The sequence below is a fragment of the Balaenoptera musculus genome, chromosome 16 (assembly GCF_009873245.2).
Source record: "Balaenoptera musculus isolate JJ_BM4_2016_0621 chromosome 16, mBalMus1.pri.v3, whole genome shotgun sequence".
Classification (NCBI taxonomy): domain Eukaryota; kingdom Metazoa; phylum Chordata; class Mammalia; order Artiodactyla; family Balaenopteridae; genus Balaenoptera; species Balaenoptera musculus.
The window spans coordinates 60,590,499-60,608,085 of record NC_045800.1 but is presented as its reverse complement, the minus strand read 5'-3'; the positions used below and the strand labels follow the sequence as shown (position 1 = coordinate 60,608,085).

The 17,587-nt window shown below is 34.7% G+C and overlaps 1 protein-coding gene across 4 annotated transcripts in view; it reads left to right on the top strand.

Moving 5' to 3' along the window:
• ADK (adenosine kinase) overlaps window positions 1-17,587 on the top strand; it is a 493,701-nt gene that overhangs the window by 39,652 nt on the left and 436,462 nt on the right. For 3 of the 4 annotated variants that reach the window (XM_036827944.1, XM_036827943.1, XM_036827946.1), the window contains exon 2: window positions 2,596-2,670. The exons of the other annotated variant lie outside the window; for it this stretch is intronic. In XM_036827944.1, the coding sequence (XP_036683839.1) occupies window positions 2,596-2,670 (75 nt within the window). The remainder of the gene's footprint in view (window positions 1-2,595; window positions 2,671-17,587) is intronic. 4 annotated transcript variants of the gene reach the window in all.

The following is a 17,587-nucleotide window of genomic DNA, read 5'->3' as shown; positions in this document are numbered from 1 at the left end:
GAGGAATCACATATGAAGTTGAGGTTTCTGAATTTAAAAAGGGGATGATTGCTGTAACAGTTAAGGACACTCATCAATAGTGTTTATTCTGGCACCAGATGTAACTAAATATTTTCGCTGACCAGAGGGCTAATCAATATAAATATATCAATAAACAAGACAAAGTTTTCTCAGGATCTTTTACTGTAATATCTATGTCGGTATATAGTGTTTGTAGGTTGTCTAACAAAATAATAATTATAGTATAGGTTTATGTTGGATGGAGCCTGAATTATGAGACACTTCAAAATTACTGACCAAAAAAAAAAAAGAAAGAAAGAAAAAGTCATTCAGAATCTTTCACCCTAGCATCCATTCCAGGAAAAAGACATTGCTAACATTTGGAACAAAATAATAATCCTAGTATGGGTTAGTCATAGTTTTTGGCCATAGACCAGCCCCCATCTTGTTCACATCTAATAGGACAAGTTCAAAATAAATGCTTACTTAAATAGTATCTTTATTGTTTAAGAAGGGTGATACAGCATTTACTGGCCTGGACACTCATTTATATTTAGGAAACTAGCCATTTTGAAGAATTAGTGTTTTTAACAAAGTTAATTTGTCATATTAGAATGAAATCATATAATAGTTTCTCATTTACGTACAGTGACGAAGAGGAAAACGACGTGAGTTGTTTAAACTTATTTGCTTTTGGAAATAATTGTATAGTTTTTACTTAACTTACTGTTTGAAGACACCTTTTATCTGCTATTTTAAATTTTATTGTCCCCACCTCTTACCTTAGCCACTGTTGCTGCAACAGGTTCCACACAGGCTCCGGACAATTCCAACTTGACAGCATCTCTCATCAGGGCCCATGCTGTGTACTTCTTGCAGTGAGGAACAGTAGTCAGTGTATAAGTTCTTTCTCTTTTGTCCTTTACACACGGAGCTCTGAATCACATTTTACATATTCTTGTCCATTTTTGTTCATAAGCAAAGGTTTTGTTGGACAAATAAGTTTAGGAATGAGTTTAAACATGGTTATTGTGATTCAGTGTGCTCATTTTCCCCCATAATTCTTTGTAGAAACCATAGGCCCAGAGAGGTTGAATTAATTTGGTAATATTATTTTTAATAAATTTTCAAATAGAGTGTAATGAACTATTTTGAGAATGCAGGAGATGTGCAAAGGACTGACTTCTTAAAAAGAAGTATCACAGTTACATTCCTTAGAACCAAGAGGGGACCAGTTGGGGGTGGAGAGACTGACATGGGGACAGGAGGATATTTTTTTGTGATGATGGAAATGTTTCATATTTTGATTTTGGTGGTGGTTACATTACTGTATATATTGAACTGAACACTTAAAAAGTGTGAATAAAAAGAAACAATGAAGCATCTCCCCTGTGCTTTTTTAAAGAAAAATAAACAAGTTTTAAGAGTTTTTTTGTTTGACTAATAATACACAAATCAGGCAGAGAAGTCCCTAATGAAATGATGGTCACGTTTTACTGTATCTGCCTGTTGATCCTTCATTTTCTAAGCACTTATTTTCTTTTTATATTAGACTTTTATTTTGATTACAAATGCCTGTGTGAATAAATAAATGCATTGTCTTTTATCCCTCCCCCATCATCTTTCTTTAAATAGAAAAAGGGACAAATTTCTCTTAATTGCATATTCAGCCATAGTTGCCCAATCTGTGATTTTAATAAGAGACTGTAATTCAGTCTTCTAAATCATTTTACACTATAATTGTAGGCTATACCTCATTCTCCTAAAGAAACTTTTGGGTGTCAGTCCTATTGATATTACTAATAATCTCCAAATGGTGAGGATGGTAACTGGTTTGGAGGCAACTGGAAGAGAGCTTGAGCAGACTAGATACCAATGGGAAATTACACAGAGGCAAATTTTATTGCATAAACTAGAAGAATGGCCCTCATTGAGGCTGACCCAGCTATGGCCTCTGGTCCATTTCTTGCTGTCAGTTGTTATCAGTTGTGGTGGAGTTCTGTCTTTCCCTCAGTTTTGAGCCGTATTGTAATCAGTTATGGAAAACAGACTCCCTCAAAGTCTGTTAAATGTAACTGAAAATTACACTATTTATGATACCCATTGTGAAGGTCCCACCCCAGTCATTCAGTTTTTCAAGGGTAAGGCTGTTGCCTGGATTCCTCCAGGACTTGCTGTATGCTCCCTGATAAACTTTCATTAGTTCAGTATTTTACTGTCTAGAGAGAGTTAAATATCTATCATGTTTGTTGAGTATAAAACTTTATTGTGATAGACCTTAAAAAAAAATTGAATTTAATTAGCTTTAGTCATTAGCTGTTAAATATTGTGGAAAAAAATCACATGATCTGGTTTCTTCTTTTGTTATGTTTTATTTCATCCAATTTAAAAGTCATTCTCCTTTCTAAATGGCTTTGTGCTTCCTCTAAAATGTTGTCCTACATGTAATAGGCAAATCAGAGGTTTAATAAACTAGTATGTTAAGTTTATTTCCAAGGTAAAGTGAAGATATTTACTTTTATATTTGTGCATTTTACACATCACCTTACTTTCAGAAGTATTTCTAACTTGTGCTTGTATTTTGTGTTTTTTTAGTGAAAATATTCTCTTTGGACTGGGAAATCCTCTTCTTGACATCACTGCTGTGGTGGATAAGGATTTCCTTGATAAGTAAGTATTAAGCTCTTTGTATGTACTATGTGAAACTTACATCTAAAGAAAAACTGAAAATTTTGGAATTGAATTTACTGTTTAACATCTTCAATTGGAGGAAAATTCAGGAAATTTAAATCTGATAATAGCAAGTGCACCATTATTATTTATTGAGTAATTGACCGTAGTTTTCCCTGGGAAAACTTAGGTACATTTATTCATTCCTGTTGCTACTTTCACTTGAAATTTATTTTTTTATTCTTTGCAAGGAAGAAGTATGTGAATTACCTAATGATTTAATTTCCACATTTTAAAATTACTGTCAATGAACTAAATCTATAATGGTGCCGTAACATATGGGAGAAGGAATAGGTTTAGAGAGGGCAAGAAGAATATGTAGGACTTAATTCAAACACCATGAATCTCCACTATTTCCCCCTAATAATAACTTTTGATGTTGTTAATTTAGCTGAGAAATCATTTTGTGTTTATTTATCTGTGATGATTTGGTGCAAGGAAAAAAAAAAGTATTAAAAAAATATTTAATAATGAGAAATTAAGATCCCCTTCCCCTTGAACACCCCAAGTTCTATGCCCAGGGGCAACCACTTTTAAAAAAATATTATTGAGGTAAAATTTACTTAAAATTAAATCATAATTTAAACTATTTTAGAGTGTATGATTCAGTGACTGCTAGGACATTTGCAGTGTTGTGCAACCGTCACCACTATCTAACTCCAGGACATTTCATCACCCCAAAAAGAAACTCGTAGCCATTAAGTGGTCATTTCAGTATTCCCACCTGCCCTCCCCACCTCTCCCCAATCTCCTGGGAGCTACCAGTCTGTTTTCTGTCTCCATGGATTTGCCTGTTCTGGATATTTTATTTCATATAAGTGGAGACATACAATATGTGGCCTTTTGTGTCTGGCTTATTTTACTTAACATGATGTTTTTCAGTGCTCTTCCATGTATCATCAGAAGTTATTATTAGGGGGAAATAGTGGAGATTCATGGTGTTTGAATTGTGTCCTACATATTCTTCCTGCCCTCTCTTATCCATGTTGTAGCATGTGTCAGTACTTCATTCCTTTTAAGGCAGAATAATACTCCATTGTTTGTATATACCACAGTTCATTTATGCATTCATCAGTTGGTGGAGCCATTGGTTGATGGACACTTGGATTGTTTCGGTTTTTGTCTATTATGAAGAAAGCTGCTGTGAACGTTCATGTACAAGTTTTTGCATGGGTATATATTTTCATTTCTTTTGCGTATATATATTGGAGTGGAATTGCTAAGTCAGATGGTAATTCTGTGTTTAGCTTTTTGAGGAAGCATATCCTCACCAAAACGTGGTCTTTTCCCTTTTTAAAATTATAGCCATCCTGGGACTTCCCTGGTGGTCCAGTGGTTAAGACTGTGCTTTCATTGCATGGGTCACGGGTTCGATCGCTGGTGGGGAACTAAGATCCCACATGCCGCGTGGCATGGCCAGAAAAAAAAAAAAGGAGAAAAAATAAAATTATAGCCATCCTAGTGGGTGTAAAGTAATTTTGTGGTTTTGATTTACATTTTTCTAATTACTAATGATGCTGAGCATCTTTTCATGTGCTTATTGGCCATTTGTATATTTTTGGAAAAATGTGTATTGAAGTTCTTCACCCATTTTTTAAATTGTTTTTTGTTGTGGTTGTAAGAATTCTTTATATACTCTTAATACTAGACCCTTAATAGATTTATGATTTGCAGACACTTTCTCCTATTCTGTGGTTTATTTTGACTTTCTTGAGAGTATCATTTAATGTGTAAGTTTTAAATTTTGATGAAGTCCAGTTTATTTTTTCTTTTGTTGCTGTGCTTTTGCTGTCATATCTGAAAATCTGTTGCTAAATCTAAGGTCACAATGATTTATGCCTATGTTTTCTTCTAGGAGTTTTAGTTTTAGCTCTTAAATTTAGGGCTTTGATCCATTTTGAGTTAATTTTTGTATCAGATGTGTGGTAAGGGTTCACTTCATTTTTTTTGCATGTGGAAATCTAGTTGTCCCCACACCATTTGTTGAAGAGCATTTTCTTTTCCCCATTGAGTGGTCTTGGCCCTCTTAAAAATCAGTTGACCATAGGTGTTTGGGTTAATTTCTGGATTCTCGGTTCTATTCCATAAGTCTGTATGCTTGTCCTTATTCCAGTACCATGCTGTTTTGGTTACTGTAGGTTTGTAGTAAGTTTTGAAGTCAGGAAGTGTGAGCCCTCCAACTTGTTGTCTTTCAAGGTTGTTTTGGCTATTCAGAGTCCCTTGCAATTCCATATTAATTTTAGGATCAACTTGTCCATTCCTGTAAAAAAGGCAGTTGGAATTTAGAATGGGATTGCACTGAATCTGTAGATCAGTTTTAGAAGCATTGCCATTTTAACAATATTAAGTCTTCCAATTCATGAACAGGAGATGTCTTTCTTTAAGTTGTTTCAACAGTGTTTAGTAGTTTTAAGTTTAGAAGTCTCACATTTCCTTGGTTAAATTTAATCCTAAGTATTTCATTATTTTTGATGCTACTGTAAATGGAATTGTTTTCTTAATTTCATTTTTGGATTGTTCATTGCTAATACATAGAAATACAACTGATTTTGGGGGATAACCATTTTTAACAAATTCTGTTTTTTAATGTCTTGGAGATTATCTCTATAACTCTTTTATCTGTATAAACTCAAGTGTCAAAGGATCAGGCAAGAATTTATAAATGTGTAAATTTGGCCTATTGTAATATAATAGGAAATAGGTTGAGGCGCCAAGGACTAACTGGAGAATGTGTCTTATCCTAAGAAATTCAGATACAAATTTTTAAAATATACTTTGCTAATCAGAAACACTCCTGCATACAATTATGGTAATGGTTTTACTTCTGGTTACCTTGTACTTTTAAATGATATAATATACACACATTAAAATTTTTTCTTGTATCAACTTTCAATAGGATCCTTAGACTCCTCATTATATAGAATTAGAAGTGCCTCTATTCATCCATCTGCTGCTTCCCTACTTTTAAGTTCTGTTAACCTTCTACTTTAACTCCTGACTCTAACTTCTATTCTAACTTTTTTTTTTTTACTCTTAACTTTTAACTTTTTACTTTCTAACTTCTGTTTAACTATATTTTTTATTTTAATAAAGATTGATATGTTTTCATTCTGTTAGCTATCTATAATTGTCTTACCAACTTTGAATACAAAGTGGTAGTGAAGATTGAAAATCACTTAAACATACTTAATACTAGTATCACTGTATTTATCCCTTTTTTCAGAATTAAATAGTGTACTAAGAATGTAGAGTAGGTGTAACATTTGGAATGTAATTAGAGCACTTAACTCTATTAACAAACTAAAGAAAGAAAAATCACATAGTCATCTCAATAGATAGAAAAACCATTCGCCAAAACTACTATCTATTCCTGATAAAGTTTCTTATAGCATTCTTAGAATAGAAGGAAACTCCTTTAACCTCATAAAATTTAGGTTAGGGAAAAGCCTACTAATAACATAATTCCTAATGGTGAAAGTCTGCATGCTTTCCCTTAAGATCAGAAACAATTCAAGGATGTCCGCTCTGACCACTTCAAAATGTATACAGTGGTCCTGAAGATTCTGTTTAGGACAATCAGGCAAGAAGAAGTAAAAGACATCCAGGTTGCAAAGGAAGGAATAAACTGTTTTTATTTCCAAAAGGCATGATCATTTATGTAGAATAACTGATGGAATCTACAAAAAATGCTACTACCTGATTTCTAGAATTATTATAAAGCTGCAGTAATCAAAACAGTGATATCATTGTAAAGGTTGATGGCATAGAATAGAAAGTCCAGAAATAGACCCACACAGAAATGGATGACTGACTTTTTAAAAATTAATTAATTAATTAATTTTTGGCTACGTTGTGTCTTCGTTGCTGCACGCGGGCTTTCTCTAGTCGCAGCGAGCGGGGGCTACTCTTCGTTGCGGTGCGTGGGCTTCTTATTGCCATGGCTTCTCGTTGTGGAGCACGGGCTTCAGTAGTTGTGGCACGCGGGCTCAGTAGTTGTGGCTTGCAGGCTCTAGAGCTCAGGCTCATTAGTTGTGGCGCAAGGACTTAGTTGCTCAGCGGCATGTGGGATCTTCCTGGACCAGGGCTCGAACCCGTGTCCCCTGCATTGGCAGGCGGATTCTTAACCACTGTGCCACTAGGGGAGTCCCTGGATGACTGATTTTTGACAAAGGTGCAAGGCAGTTCAGTGGAGAAAGGATTGTCTTTTCAACAAATCGTGCTGGAACAATTGGATATCAACATGCATAAAAATGAATTTGGATCTGTATTTTGTACCATATACAAAATTAACTGATAGAACTAAATGTCAAGCCTAAAAGTATAACACTTCTGGATGATAATATAGGAGAAAGAAAATCTTTGTGATTGTGGTTTAAACCAGAATTTCTTAAATATAGAACACCAGGAGTATGTTCTATAAAAGAAAATTTGATAAGCTGGACCTTTTCAAAATGAAAATTTTTACTATTGGAAAGACACTGTTACAAGAATTAAAGGACAAACCACAGGTTTGGAGAAAATCTTTGCAAAGCATATGTCTGATAAAGGACTACCAGTCAGAATACATAATGAACTCTCCAAACTCAATCAGAAAAGAAACAACCCAATTAAAAAATGAGCAAGGGATTTGAACATTCACCAAAGATATATGGATGGTAAATAACCACATGGAAAGGTACTCAGTCTCTTTCATTATTAGGGAAATGTAAATTAAAGATACAGTGAAGTACTACCACACAGTTGTTAGAATGGCTAAAATTTTAAAACAGAGCATACCAAATGTTTGCTAGATAATGGAGGAACTACAACTTTCTTCTCATGAGGAGTTAAAATGCTGCACTGAATTTTCAGTTTAAAAAGTTAAACACACATCTATTTGATAAAACCATTTCATTCTTAGATATTTACCCAAGAGAAGTGAAAACGTGTGTCCATACAAAGACGTGTTCACTAATGTTCGTGGTGATTTTTGTTTTTAATAGCTAGAACCTGAAAGTTATCTAAATGTCTATCAACAGGTGAATCATTAAACAGATTGTTTACCCATACATTAGAATTCTAGTCAGAAATAAAAAAGGAATAGAGTATTGTTTGGATGAAACTCAGAATAATTGTGTTCATTGAAAGAAGCCAGACAAAAATGAATACATACTGTATCATTCCATTTATATTGAGATTATAGGGAATTCAATTTATAGTGACAGAAAGCAGATCATTGGTTTCCTGTGCATGTGCCAGGGTGTGGTGGAGGGCAGGAAGGAGAGATTACAGAGAGACAGGAGGGAGCTTTTAGGAGTGTGTTCGTTATCTTGATTGTATAATGATTTGATGAACATATACATGTATCAAAACTTATCAAATTGTATACTTTAAATATGTAAGATGTATTGATGTATGTCAGTTACATGTCAGGAAAGCTTTATAAATAAAACAAAATAGAATCAATGGACATGAATTTATGCGTTTGAAGTTAGAACTCCTTTGTTTGCTTAGCGTGAGATGTTTTGTCCAGGAAATCAACTAATTGATTGTCACTGTTTTAAAAAAATTCTAATAGCATATAAAAGTACAGAGAGAAAGTAAAAAATTTGAAATTTTATGACGTGTAACCAGTGTTAAACTGTTTTGATGAACATGCCCCAGACATCTATGTATAACCCAGAGAGAGATTGTATATGTTTGTGTTTATGGGATAATACTACGTGTAGTCTTAGGAAATAAGCTTTTTTTTCACTGTATACTATGTTTTTAAAGGTTCATGCAAATATGATCAGAGTGATTATGATCTGGCAGCTGTGTGCTGACAGTATTGGGAACTCAGATAGCTTGTTTCACTAGCAGCTGATCCTAAATGGCCAGCTGAAGTCTTATTTTTTTATTTTGGGAGGGTTTTAATCAGTAAAACTGACTTTTGAAATCAGTACTTGGAGATAAAAAGCACGTTTTTGAACTCTAATCATAAAAAGTAGAGCATTCTCTTTCTTATATTCTGACCATTTCTTCCATAATACACTTGAAAGTATTCCTTATCATTTCAACAGACTATGTTTAACTTACATTTTAGACCGTGTTTAGATGAGTGTTTTATATTTGCACTGTGTAAAAATAAATTATCCAGGAACAATTTGCTAGGTACTATAACAAATGAATTAAATATATACTTATTAGTATCTTACACTATAAAAATGAGTTAACTGTTAAAATTCTTATAAAGTATTTGTTTTTGTGATTCTGAGTTTTTTAAAAACAGTATTTGGCCTTTTCAATTAAAAAAATAATTATTGTAAAACTAATACTAGTTAAAAAGTAAGCTAGTACTGAAGGTTTTTAAGGAAAAAATCAGTTCTTTGCTGCATCTTCCATCTTTCCCCTTGCTTTTACCCCATTCTGCATAAGTGCTGTTTTTCCAGAAGATTTTAAATTCTGTTAGCTGTTTTTTTCCTGCTATCTGCCTATTTCTAAATAATATGCTAGTATTTGTGTGATTTTTCATAAGGGTGATTGATTGGAGAGGCAAAGGATAAAAGTTCCTTTAATGTAAGGAAAGGATACAAGAACATGATTCCATTAGGAAGGATTCCAGAATAGAGGATACAATAGCACTGTGTGGAGGGGCACACTTGGTCTTCAAGTCACTAGGAGAGTAGATGACCAAATCTTGTTACTGGGTGATGGTGGAGAGGATTCCCTCTGACCTTCTGAGAACTTTGCTTTTGCCATTCTCAACAGGATTTATACACTCTCTTGATTTTTTTTTTTTTTTTTTAAATTGTTGGAGGGTTTCTGATTACTTTTGTCCTTGCTGACCAGGTTCTGGTTACTTGTCAGAACCCCTGTGCATTCCTGAATGCTTACTGGGAGAATAGGTGAATTGGAGATTAATGTCTCATGAATACCCATCCACCTAGTCGTCCTAAGCTTAGGGCTTTCTGAGGTCTCTCTCTCTAGCTATTTCGATATTATATATAGTCTCTGTTATGATACCTAAGGATTTAGCTCTCTTTTACTCACACCATTTCCTCTTCTTCATCTTCCCCATTTTGTTATATTACATTAAAACAAATTTTAAAAAAGGGTACAAATGAACCTATTTACAAAACAGAAATTGAATCACAGATGTAGAAAACAAACTACGGTTACCAAGGGGGAAAGGGGTGGGGGGAGGGGTAAATTGGGAGATTGGGATTGACATATACACACTACTATATATAAAATAGATAACTAGTAAGAACCTACTGTATAGCACAGGGAACTCTACTCAGTACTCTGTAATGACCTATATGGTAATAGAATCTGAAAAAGAGTGGATATATATATATGTATAACTGACTCACTTTGCTGTACAGTGGAAAATAACACAACATTGTAAATCAACTCTATGCCAATAAAATAATTAATTAATAAAAATAAATAAAATTAAAAAAAACCAGATCAGTAATCATTGTGAACAGATTTGTAGACTTTGATTACTTATAAAACATTTTTTTTCTTTCAGTGACTTATTGCATCCTGTGTTCATTTGCACTATTTTCTATACACTTATTCAAATTTTCAATAGCCACTCTATTAAGTCTGTCATGTGCCTAATAACCATTCTCCCCTCTACCCCTCCTCCTCAAAATCAGTAAGTCTATCAACCTCTTTTCCTCTGGTGACCTCCCTTCTTCAGTTCTCCATCTTTGTGCTCCAAACTGAACTGGTTGTGTTGCTAGACTTGTCTCTTTTTTTTTCCTTTTAAACAGCAGTCTTCCTTTATCTCATATCTTCTTTATTGGTTTTCTGTGTGTGTGTGTATGTGTGTGTGTGTGTGTGTGTGTGTATAGCATATCCTTCAGAGAAAGAGTGCATAAGCACATGTAAGGTAATTTTTTGAATCTTTGTATATGTCTGATGATCTTTTAAATTTTTTTCCCCCTCACATCTTATTGATTGGTTAGTATAGAGTTTTCTTTGAGAATTTTGAAGGCATGTGCCATTGTCTTCCAGCATCTAATAGATCTCTTTATATCACCAGTTTTTTCTCTATGGAAGCTTTTAGAATTTTTTTTTTGACTTTGGTACTAGTAAATTATCATTATGTAACATTTTGTTCTTGTGTTATGGATGCATTTTTTTCCCTTGTCTGTCTAAGTATATTGATTAGAGTTGGTTTTGTTTGGTTTTTGAATGTCTTTTCTTTCCTGCTTTATCTTTGTTCCCTGTGGATTGCTCTTTTCTGGTTGTTTATTGTGGCCTTTCTCCTTCATGGTGGAAACTTTCCTCCAATATTAGGTGATCTTTGGCTGTCTGTTCTTATTTAAGGGTAAGACATTAAAAAAGCTTATTCTGTTTATTTGCAAAGGAATAAGAAAAAGTCTGGAAGGATATGTTCTAAACTCCAGTGGTCATGGGAGGGTGGGTTGGCTAGGGTGGGTACTTTTATTTCAATATTCTATACAATTTAATATTTTTGTAACAATCCTTAATTGCTTTTATGAGCTTTTTTTTCTTAAAGCTTTAATGAAGTTATCTGTTGCTGTGTAATAATAGTTACCTATTGCTATGTAATACATAACCACAAAACTTGGCAGCTTAAAGTAACATACATTTAGTCTTTCACACAGTTTCTGAGGGTCAGGAATTTGAGAGTGTAGCATCACTGGGTGGTTCTGGCTTCGGGTCTCTGATGAAGTTGTGGTCAGTCTGTTTGCCAGGGTGGCAATAATTTCAAGGCTCAACTGTGGCTTCCAAGCTCGTTGATACTGTTGGCTGGCCTCAGTTTCTTAAGCGCTGTTGGAGTGAGGGCCTCAGTCCCTCACTTCATAAATCTCAGAGTGTCCTAAAAATGTGGCAGCTGTTTACCCTATTGTGAGTGACTTGAGAGAGAGTAATAGTATAATTTTCCCTAGATGGAAGCTGCAGTCTTTTTTATAACCTATTCTTGGAAGTAACATGTCATCATTTTTGCCATATGCTTGTTATTGGTCATACAAACCAAACCTGGTATAATGTGGGAGGGCACTACACATGGATTTGAAAAATAGGAGGCAGGGATCCTTGGGGGCCAGAAGGCAGGCTATGATAGTCAGCCTCCAAGATGGCTCCTGATGATCCCCTCTTCCTGGCATTCTCTTGAGTAGTTCCCTCCCACATTGCACCATGGCTGATCTGTGTAACCAGTGGCATATGGCAGAAGTGATGGTATCCTACTTCAGAGATTATGTTGTAAAAGACTGTGTCTTCCATTGTGGCTGCTCTCTTCTTTCTCTCTCTTGGACATTCAGACACCTTGTGAGAGGCTCAAATGACTGGAGGTAGAGGCCTCAGACCTATAGCTAGTGAGGAACTGAGACTTGCCAACAACCATGTAAGTGAGCTGAGAAGTAGATTCTCCATTCTCTGTTGAGCCCTGAGATGATTGCAGCTCTGGCTGACAGCTTGACTGCAACCACGTGAGAGACCTTGAGCCAGAAAAACTCAGCTAAGCTACTCCTGGATTCCTGACCCTCAGAAACTGTGTGGGATAATGACTGTTGTTTTAACCTTCCAGGTTTTGGGTGAATTTGTTACATAGCCAAAGAGCACTAATAAATAAAGCCAAAAATTTTTTTTTCAAACACACACACACACCCATACCCCACATTCAAAACCTCATTGGCAGGTTGGTATATGTGGGTTTGAAACCGCTAGGTGGCGTTTCAGGGGGCTCCGAGGAGCTCCGGTTCTTTATGTCTCAGCGCAAAAAGAATTCAGTGAGAGGCAAAATGATAGATAAGAAGTGAGTTATTAGAGTAGGGCACTTGTGAGGCTTTCAAGTGGGCAGGTGAGAAGGTGCTGTGCCCCGAGAACATAGTGGGCTACAGTTTTATAATCAAAGAAAAAGTGGGAGGGGGAGAAGACCACCTTCTTCCTCATTCTTGAGTAGACATCACACTTCCATCATCAGTTCCTTCTCTGTGTCGGGCGGGGGAGTTTTCTTGTCCCTACGTGGTCAAACCGGGACTGTCATGGCACTATGGAAAAATTATTCCGTGTCTCAGTACAATGAGGGTCTTTCACTTTGAAATGTCACCTTTCCATAAATTATTGTTTTTTATGTGTGCAGAGAGCATGTCCAAGGGGTCATTAACTTACTGAGCTCACTGAGCAGGATGTGGGTCTCATGCCACCATTGTTTTATTGTTTGGGGGCATGTCTCATGCTTCTGTTGCATGGTTTTGTTGCTAAGCAAGCCAGCTTGGTTTTGTGGTTAAGCAAACCTTCTTTCTTGAGTGATCAATAACTTATAGGGGTCTCCCATACTTTTTTCTTTACTTACAGTCCTCTAGTAGGATTAACTATTTAATTACCTACTTCGTCCCTTTACTCTGTCCCTATCAGGTTGGACTTGTTGACTGATGGGACTTTATTGTGGCTTGGTTATGCTAAAAACCTAGTTTGGGGGGCTGAGGTGTGACCCTTAATGTTAGTATCTGGAAGTCTAAAGAGTCTGTTCAGTTTCTTTACAGAAAAGTCTTCCATTTTCCTTTCTGAAGGTTTAAGCTTGGCTGTTTTATTCTGAGTTGGCCAGGGAAAGAGGGCTAGAGGTACCATAATTAAGTAGGCAGTTTCACCTGTCCCTCTCTACTCCCCCTGGTTTGCCTGTTGTTCCTTAGTTCCGAGGTGCTTCTCTTTGGTTTCTTGAGGGAATAAACCTCTAATTTATCTCTAATTTACTTTAGGAATTGTAAGTTGTGATGGTGAGATGGTAGTCCATTTCCTTACTTGTAGCTCCATGCCTTATCTGTATCCTCTGAGATTTAGGGTTTCTGCAGGTGGACTAGTCTTGCTTATCATAAGTAGCCTCTTTCAGTTGCAAATGAGATTTTAGTTTCTTTAGCGCTGCTGAGTTCCTCAGCTGCTTTCCTTTTTCTGAAAATTTGTGGAAACCTTTTGACCATTAACGCTTAATTACATTAGTATTCTTTTTGATCGTGTAGGTGTTTGCCTTTTTTTGTGCCTTTATTATCATTTTAACAGTCTTGGAAGGAAGAGTAGATAATCTTTCTGCCATATATAAGTGGAAGTCCAAGGAGTGTGAGTGTGTGTATTTCACTATTATTATATGTACTATAGCAGGAAATGTATAACCATGGACTCATAGGATTTTTGAGACAAATTGGAATTTGGAGATAATTTAGTCCTCTTTATTCATTTTACAACAGAGGAACAGGCTCAGCAAAGTTAGATGTTTTGCCCTTGATTACAGTTAGCAGTGCAAGCCTGAGATGGAATCTGTATCTCCTGACCCTATTTGTTCCTTTTTCTACCATGCCACACTAACTACCTTTATTTTTTAAACAGATGATTAAATTATTAACAATTTAAACCTATTGTACAAACTAAGAATTAATAACTACGTGCCAGATTTTGGGGATTCAAAATGGGTAAGCCTGGTTTCTATGTCAGAGCAATCTCTGGATAAATAAAAATGATTTTTTTACTTTCCTTTAGTTCATATCTTTTGTTGATTACTGGCCTCATCTTTTGTTTTAACTATTTAACAATTTGTGTAATTTATGTGATGATCTTAACTTACGATTTGTCCAGACAAGCAGTGTTTTGAATAAAAGAGAGGTTTTTTTCCCTTTAATTTACAATTTCCTTTGACTTTCTTGGCTCTCATTACTCTCTTCTGCTTTCTAATTTCTTACTTGAGAGGAAGCTCAATATTTTTTTTTTGTACTAGGTTTATAATTAAATATCCATAGTATAAGCCTTGCATGCAGCGTTTATAAACATTGCTGGGGAGAGAGGCAATTAAGGAAAGTACCTTAGTAAATCTTTTCTATAGACAGTAAGCTCTTGGTGCAAAGGAACTGCACTATGCTTTTTTCTTACATGACCCTTAGCATGGTGCTGGATACATGTTACGCACTTGGTAAATAGCATTTGACTGAAAAACATTTTTTTATGGAAGGCCTTTTTAAAGTGGAATTTTAAGTGTTCAGTGTTAAAAGTTAATGAGAGAATTGATATTTCCTTCACATACATTTTTGTGAAGATATATTTTTCACATGCTATGTTTGTCAAGCTTTTCAGAGCAGTTTTTTAAAGAACAAGAACCATCATATTCTAATGGTCTTTGCACACTGGACTGGTATACAACAAGGGGTTGAATCTAAAGAAGGGCCATGGAGAATCCATCTGAAAAACTTTCAAGAGTAAGGAGGAAAATAAGAGTATAATAATTTTTAACAATTATTATCTGACAATAAAGCATTTATTCAATATGTATTAGGTCCGTTTTTATATGGTATTAGTTTAGTCCTCATGACAACTTTATGAGGTAGTTATCCTTGTGAAAAATAACAGAGCTTAAGACATTTGTTCATACCAAAAAATGTATCAGTCATTGTGCAGTAATTTGAAATACATGCTTGTTTTAATTGTAAAACCTGTATTCTTTATTTTCTATTATCTTACTATGGAAGTATTAATTTGAAAGTGAAAAACTCAATTATACATCCAGATTTTTTGAGTGTAAATTAAGTAGATACATAAAGGCTCATAAACTTAATGAAATTCTATTTTCCTTTTAGTATAGATATAGTGTAGATGAGAAAAATGTGTGTAGTTTGCTCCAAAAATTGTTAACATTTAGTTTTAATTAGTGCATCAGAGTAGATTAATAATTTCTTTGTGAGAGATTGAAAGACTCAACAATTCTCTTTTTGACTGAACTTTCAAAACAATGCACTTCTTATGTTGGGAGGGTGGTATGTTGTCTACAATTGACCTGTTTCCAGAATAGAGCAAGCATTACCATGATTCAGAAATATCAACTAGATAATTATTTGATATTCAAAAATTAAATTTCTTCTAGAGTATGCTAGTCTTTATTTGAAGATTGTAAAGCTGGTTTTTCCCTTGAATAAGAAAAAATTAGGATCTGAGAAAAGCAGAATTAAGTTAGTTAGTTTTGATGTATCCAATTTGCCAAAATATTGCAACTGAAAATAAGTAGGACACTTGTGGTAGGAAGTAAGTAGGCTATTGAGAATAATCTTTTCCAGCATATTGAAGAGACAACAGTGGGTGTGAGGGGAGGAGGAAATATGGAACATATAGATACTTCCAGATGAGTATTGGTGTAATTATGGGGAATAAAGGAAAGGAATGTATTAATAGGGATGGAAAACAGAGGGAAGGAGTATGTAAGACAGATTTGCCTTAATTTTTCCTGACACCAGATAAATACCACAGAAGTAAGAGGAATGAGAGAATTAATGAAATGGTAATTGGGAAATAAAAATCATCATTAGAAATAAAAATACTCAGTTTTAAGAAGGGAAGCTAGAGTAGTTCACGAAATGTGTTTCTCTCACAGACATAAATCCTTAATAATATAATGATATGAACCTTAGGTAAATCTTGATTAATGTAAGCATGCAGGAAAGATATTACTTAATGTTTACTCCAAAAATACTCAAAGTAATAATAGTTGGTCATAAATTTCAACACTGATTATTCAATGCCAAAAATTTGCAGGTGAATTATTTGTATAAGTTACGATGAATTACTTTGATAAATTATGTATATTAGGTTTGAAGGTGAAACAATATTTGGAGTGTCAAGTGAGACTCCTTATATACAGTTAAAAGGTATCATTGTTTTGTTTAAAACTAATTGTGAGATGCTCTGACACTTTTGTAGTTAAGTCTCGATATAGCTACTTTGCAATATTTTCTTCTACAAGTTATAACATTATGCTTTGTGTATTTAGGTCCTTAATTGATCCTGAATTGATTTTTGTATATGATGTGAGGTAGGGATCTAGTTTTTAAAAAGGTTTTCCTTTGAGGGAATCAGCTATTATATTACTATATTGTGAATAGGCCAACTTCTACCCACTGATCTGCAATGCCAATTTTTATTTATCTATAGTTTGGTTTCTGGCTTCTTAATTTTTTTTTTCCCCCCTTCTGGTCTGTTTGTCTCTCCTTGAACTAATACAGCCCTATTTTTATTTTGTTACTAAAGCTTTACACTAAGTCTTGATGTCTGATAGGGCAAGTCCCTCCACTTCATTTTTATTCAAGAATTTTCTTAGTTGTTCTTGGCTCTTTTCTTTTGTCCACAGATTTTAGAATAAGCTTGTCAGGTTCTACAAAAATTCTTTCTGGGATTTTGTTTGGAATTGCATTACCTTTATAGATGAATTTGGGAAAAATGAGATCTTTAACATATGAGTTTTTCTATCTATACATGTATTTCTCCATTTAGTTTATGTATTCTTTTATATATTTCAATAACACATAGGCTCTAAGTACATTAAATACAGGGTTGCAAAATGAATAGTTTTTTTTTAGACTTACACATCTTACGGAGTGATCATTGCTAAATTTGTTAGCTTCAAAAATTATAAAAATAAATGATTCTTGGAAAAAATTCAAACCATGTAGAAGCGATTAAAAGTAAAAAGGAAAAAAAAAAAAAAAGTAAAAATGAAATCTGGGGTAACTTACTGTCTCTGCAGCAGCGGTCCACTAGTACTTTCTGCAGTGCTGGAAATGTTGTATATCTGTGTTTTCCAATATGGTAACCAGTAGTCACATTTAGCTTTGAATGTTTGAAGTGTGGTTAGTGCAACTGATGTGTTTTTTTTTTGGGCTGCACCGCAAGGCCTGTGGGATCTTAGTTCCCCGACCAGGGATCAAACCCGTGCCCCCTGTAGTGGAAGCACAGAGTCTTAACCACTGGACCACCAGGGAAGTCTGACCACTGATGTATTGAATTTTTAAATTTTATTTTATTTTAATTAATTTAAATTCAAATAGTAATGTGGTTAGTGGTTATAGTATTAGACACTGTAGCTTAGGTCTTATTGCAAAATTTC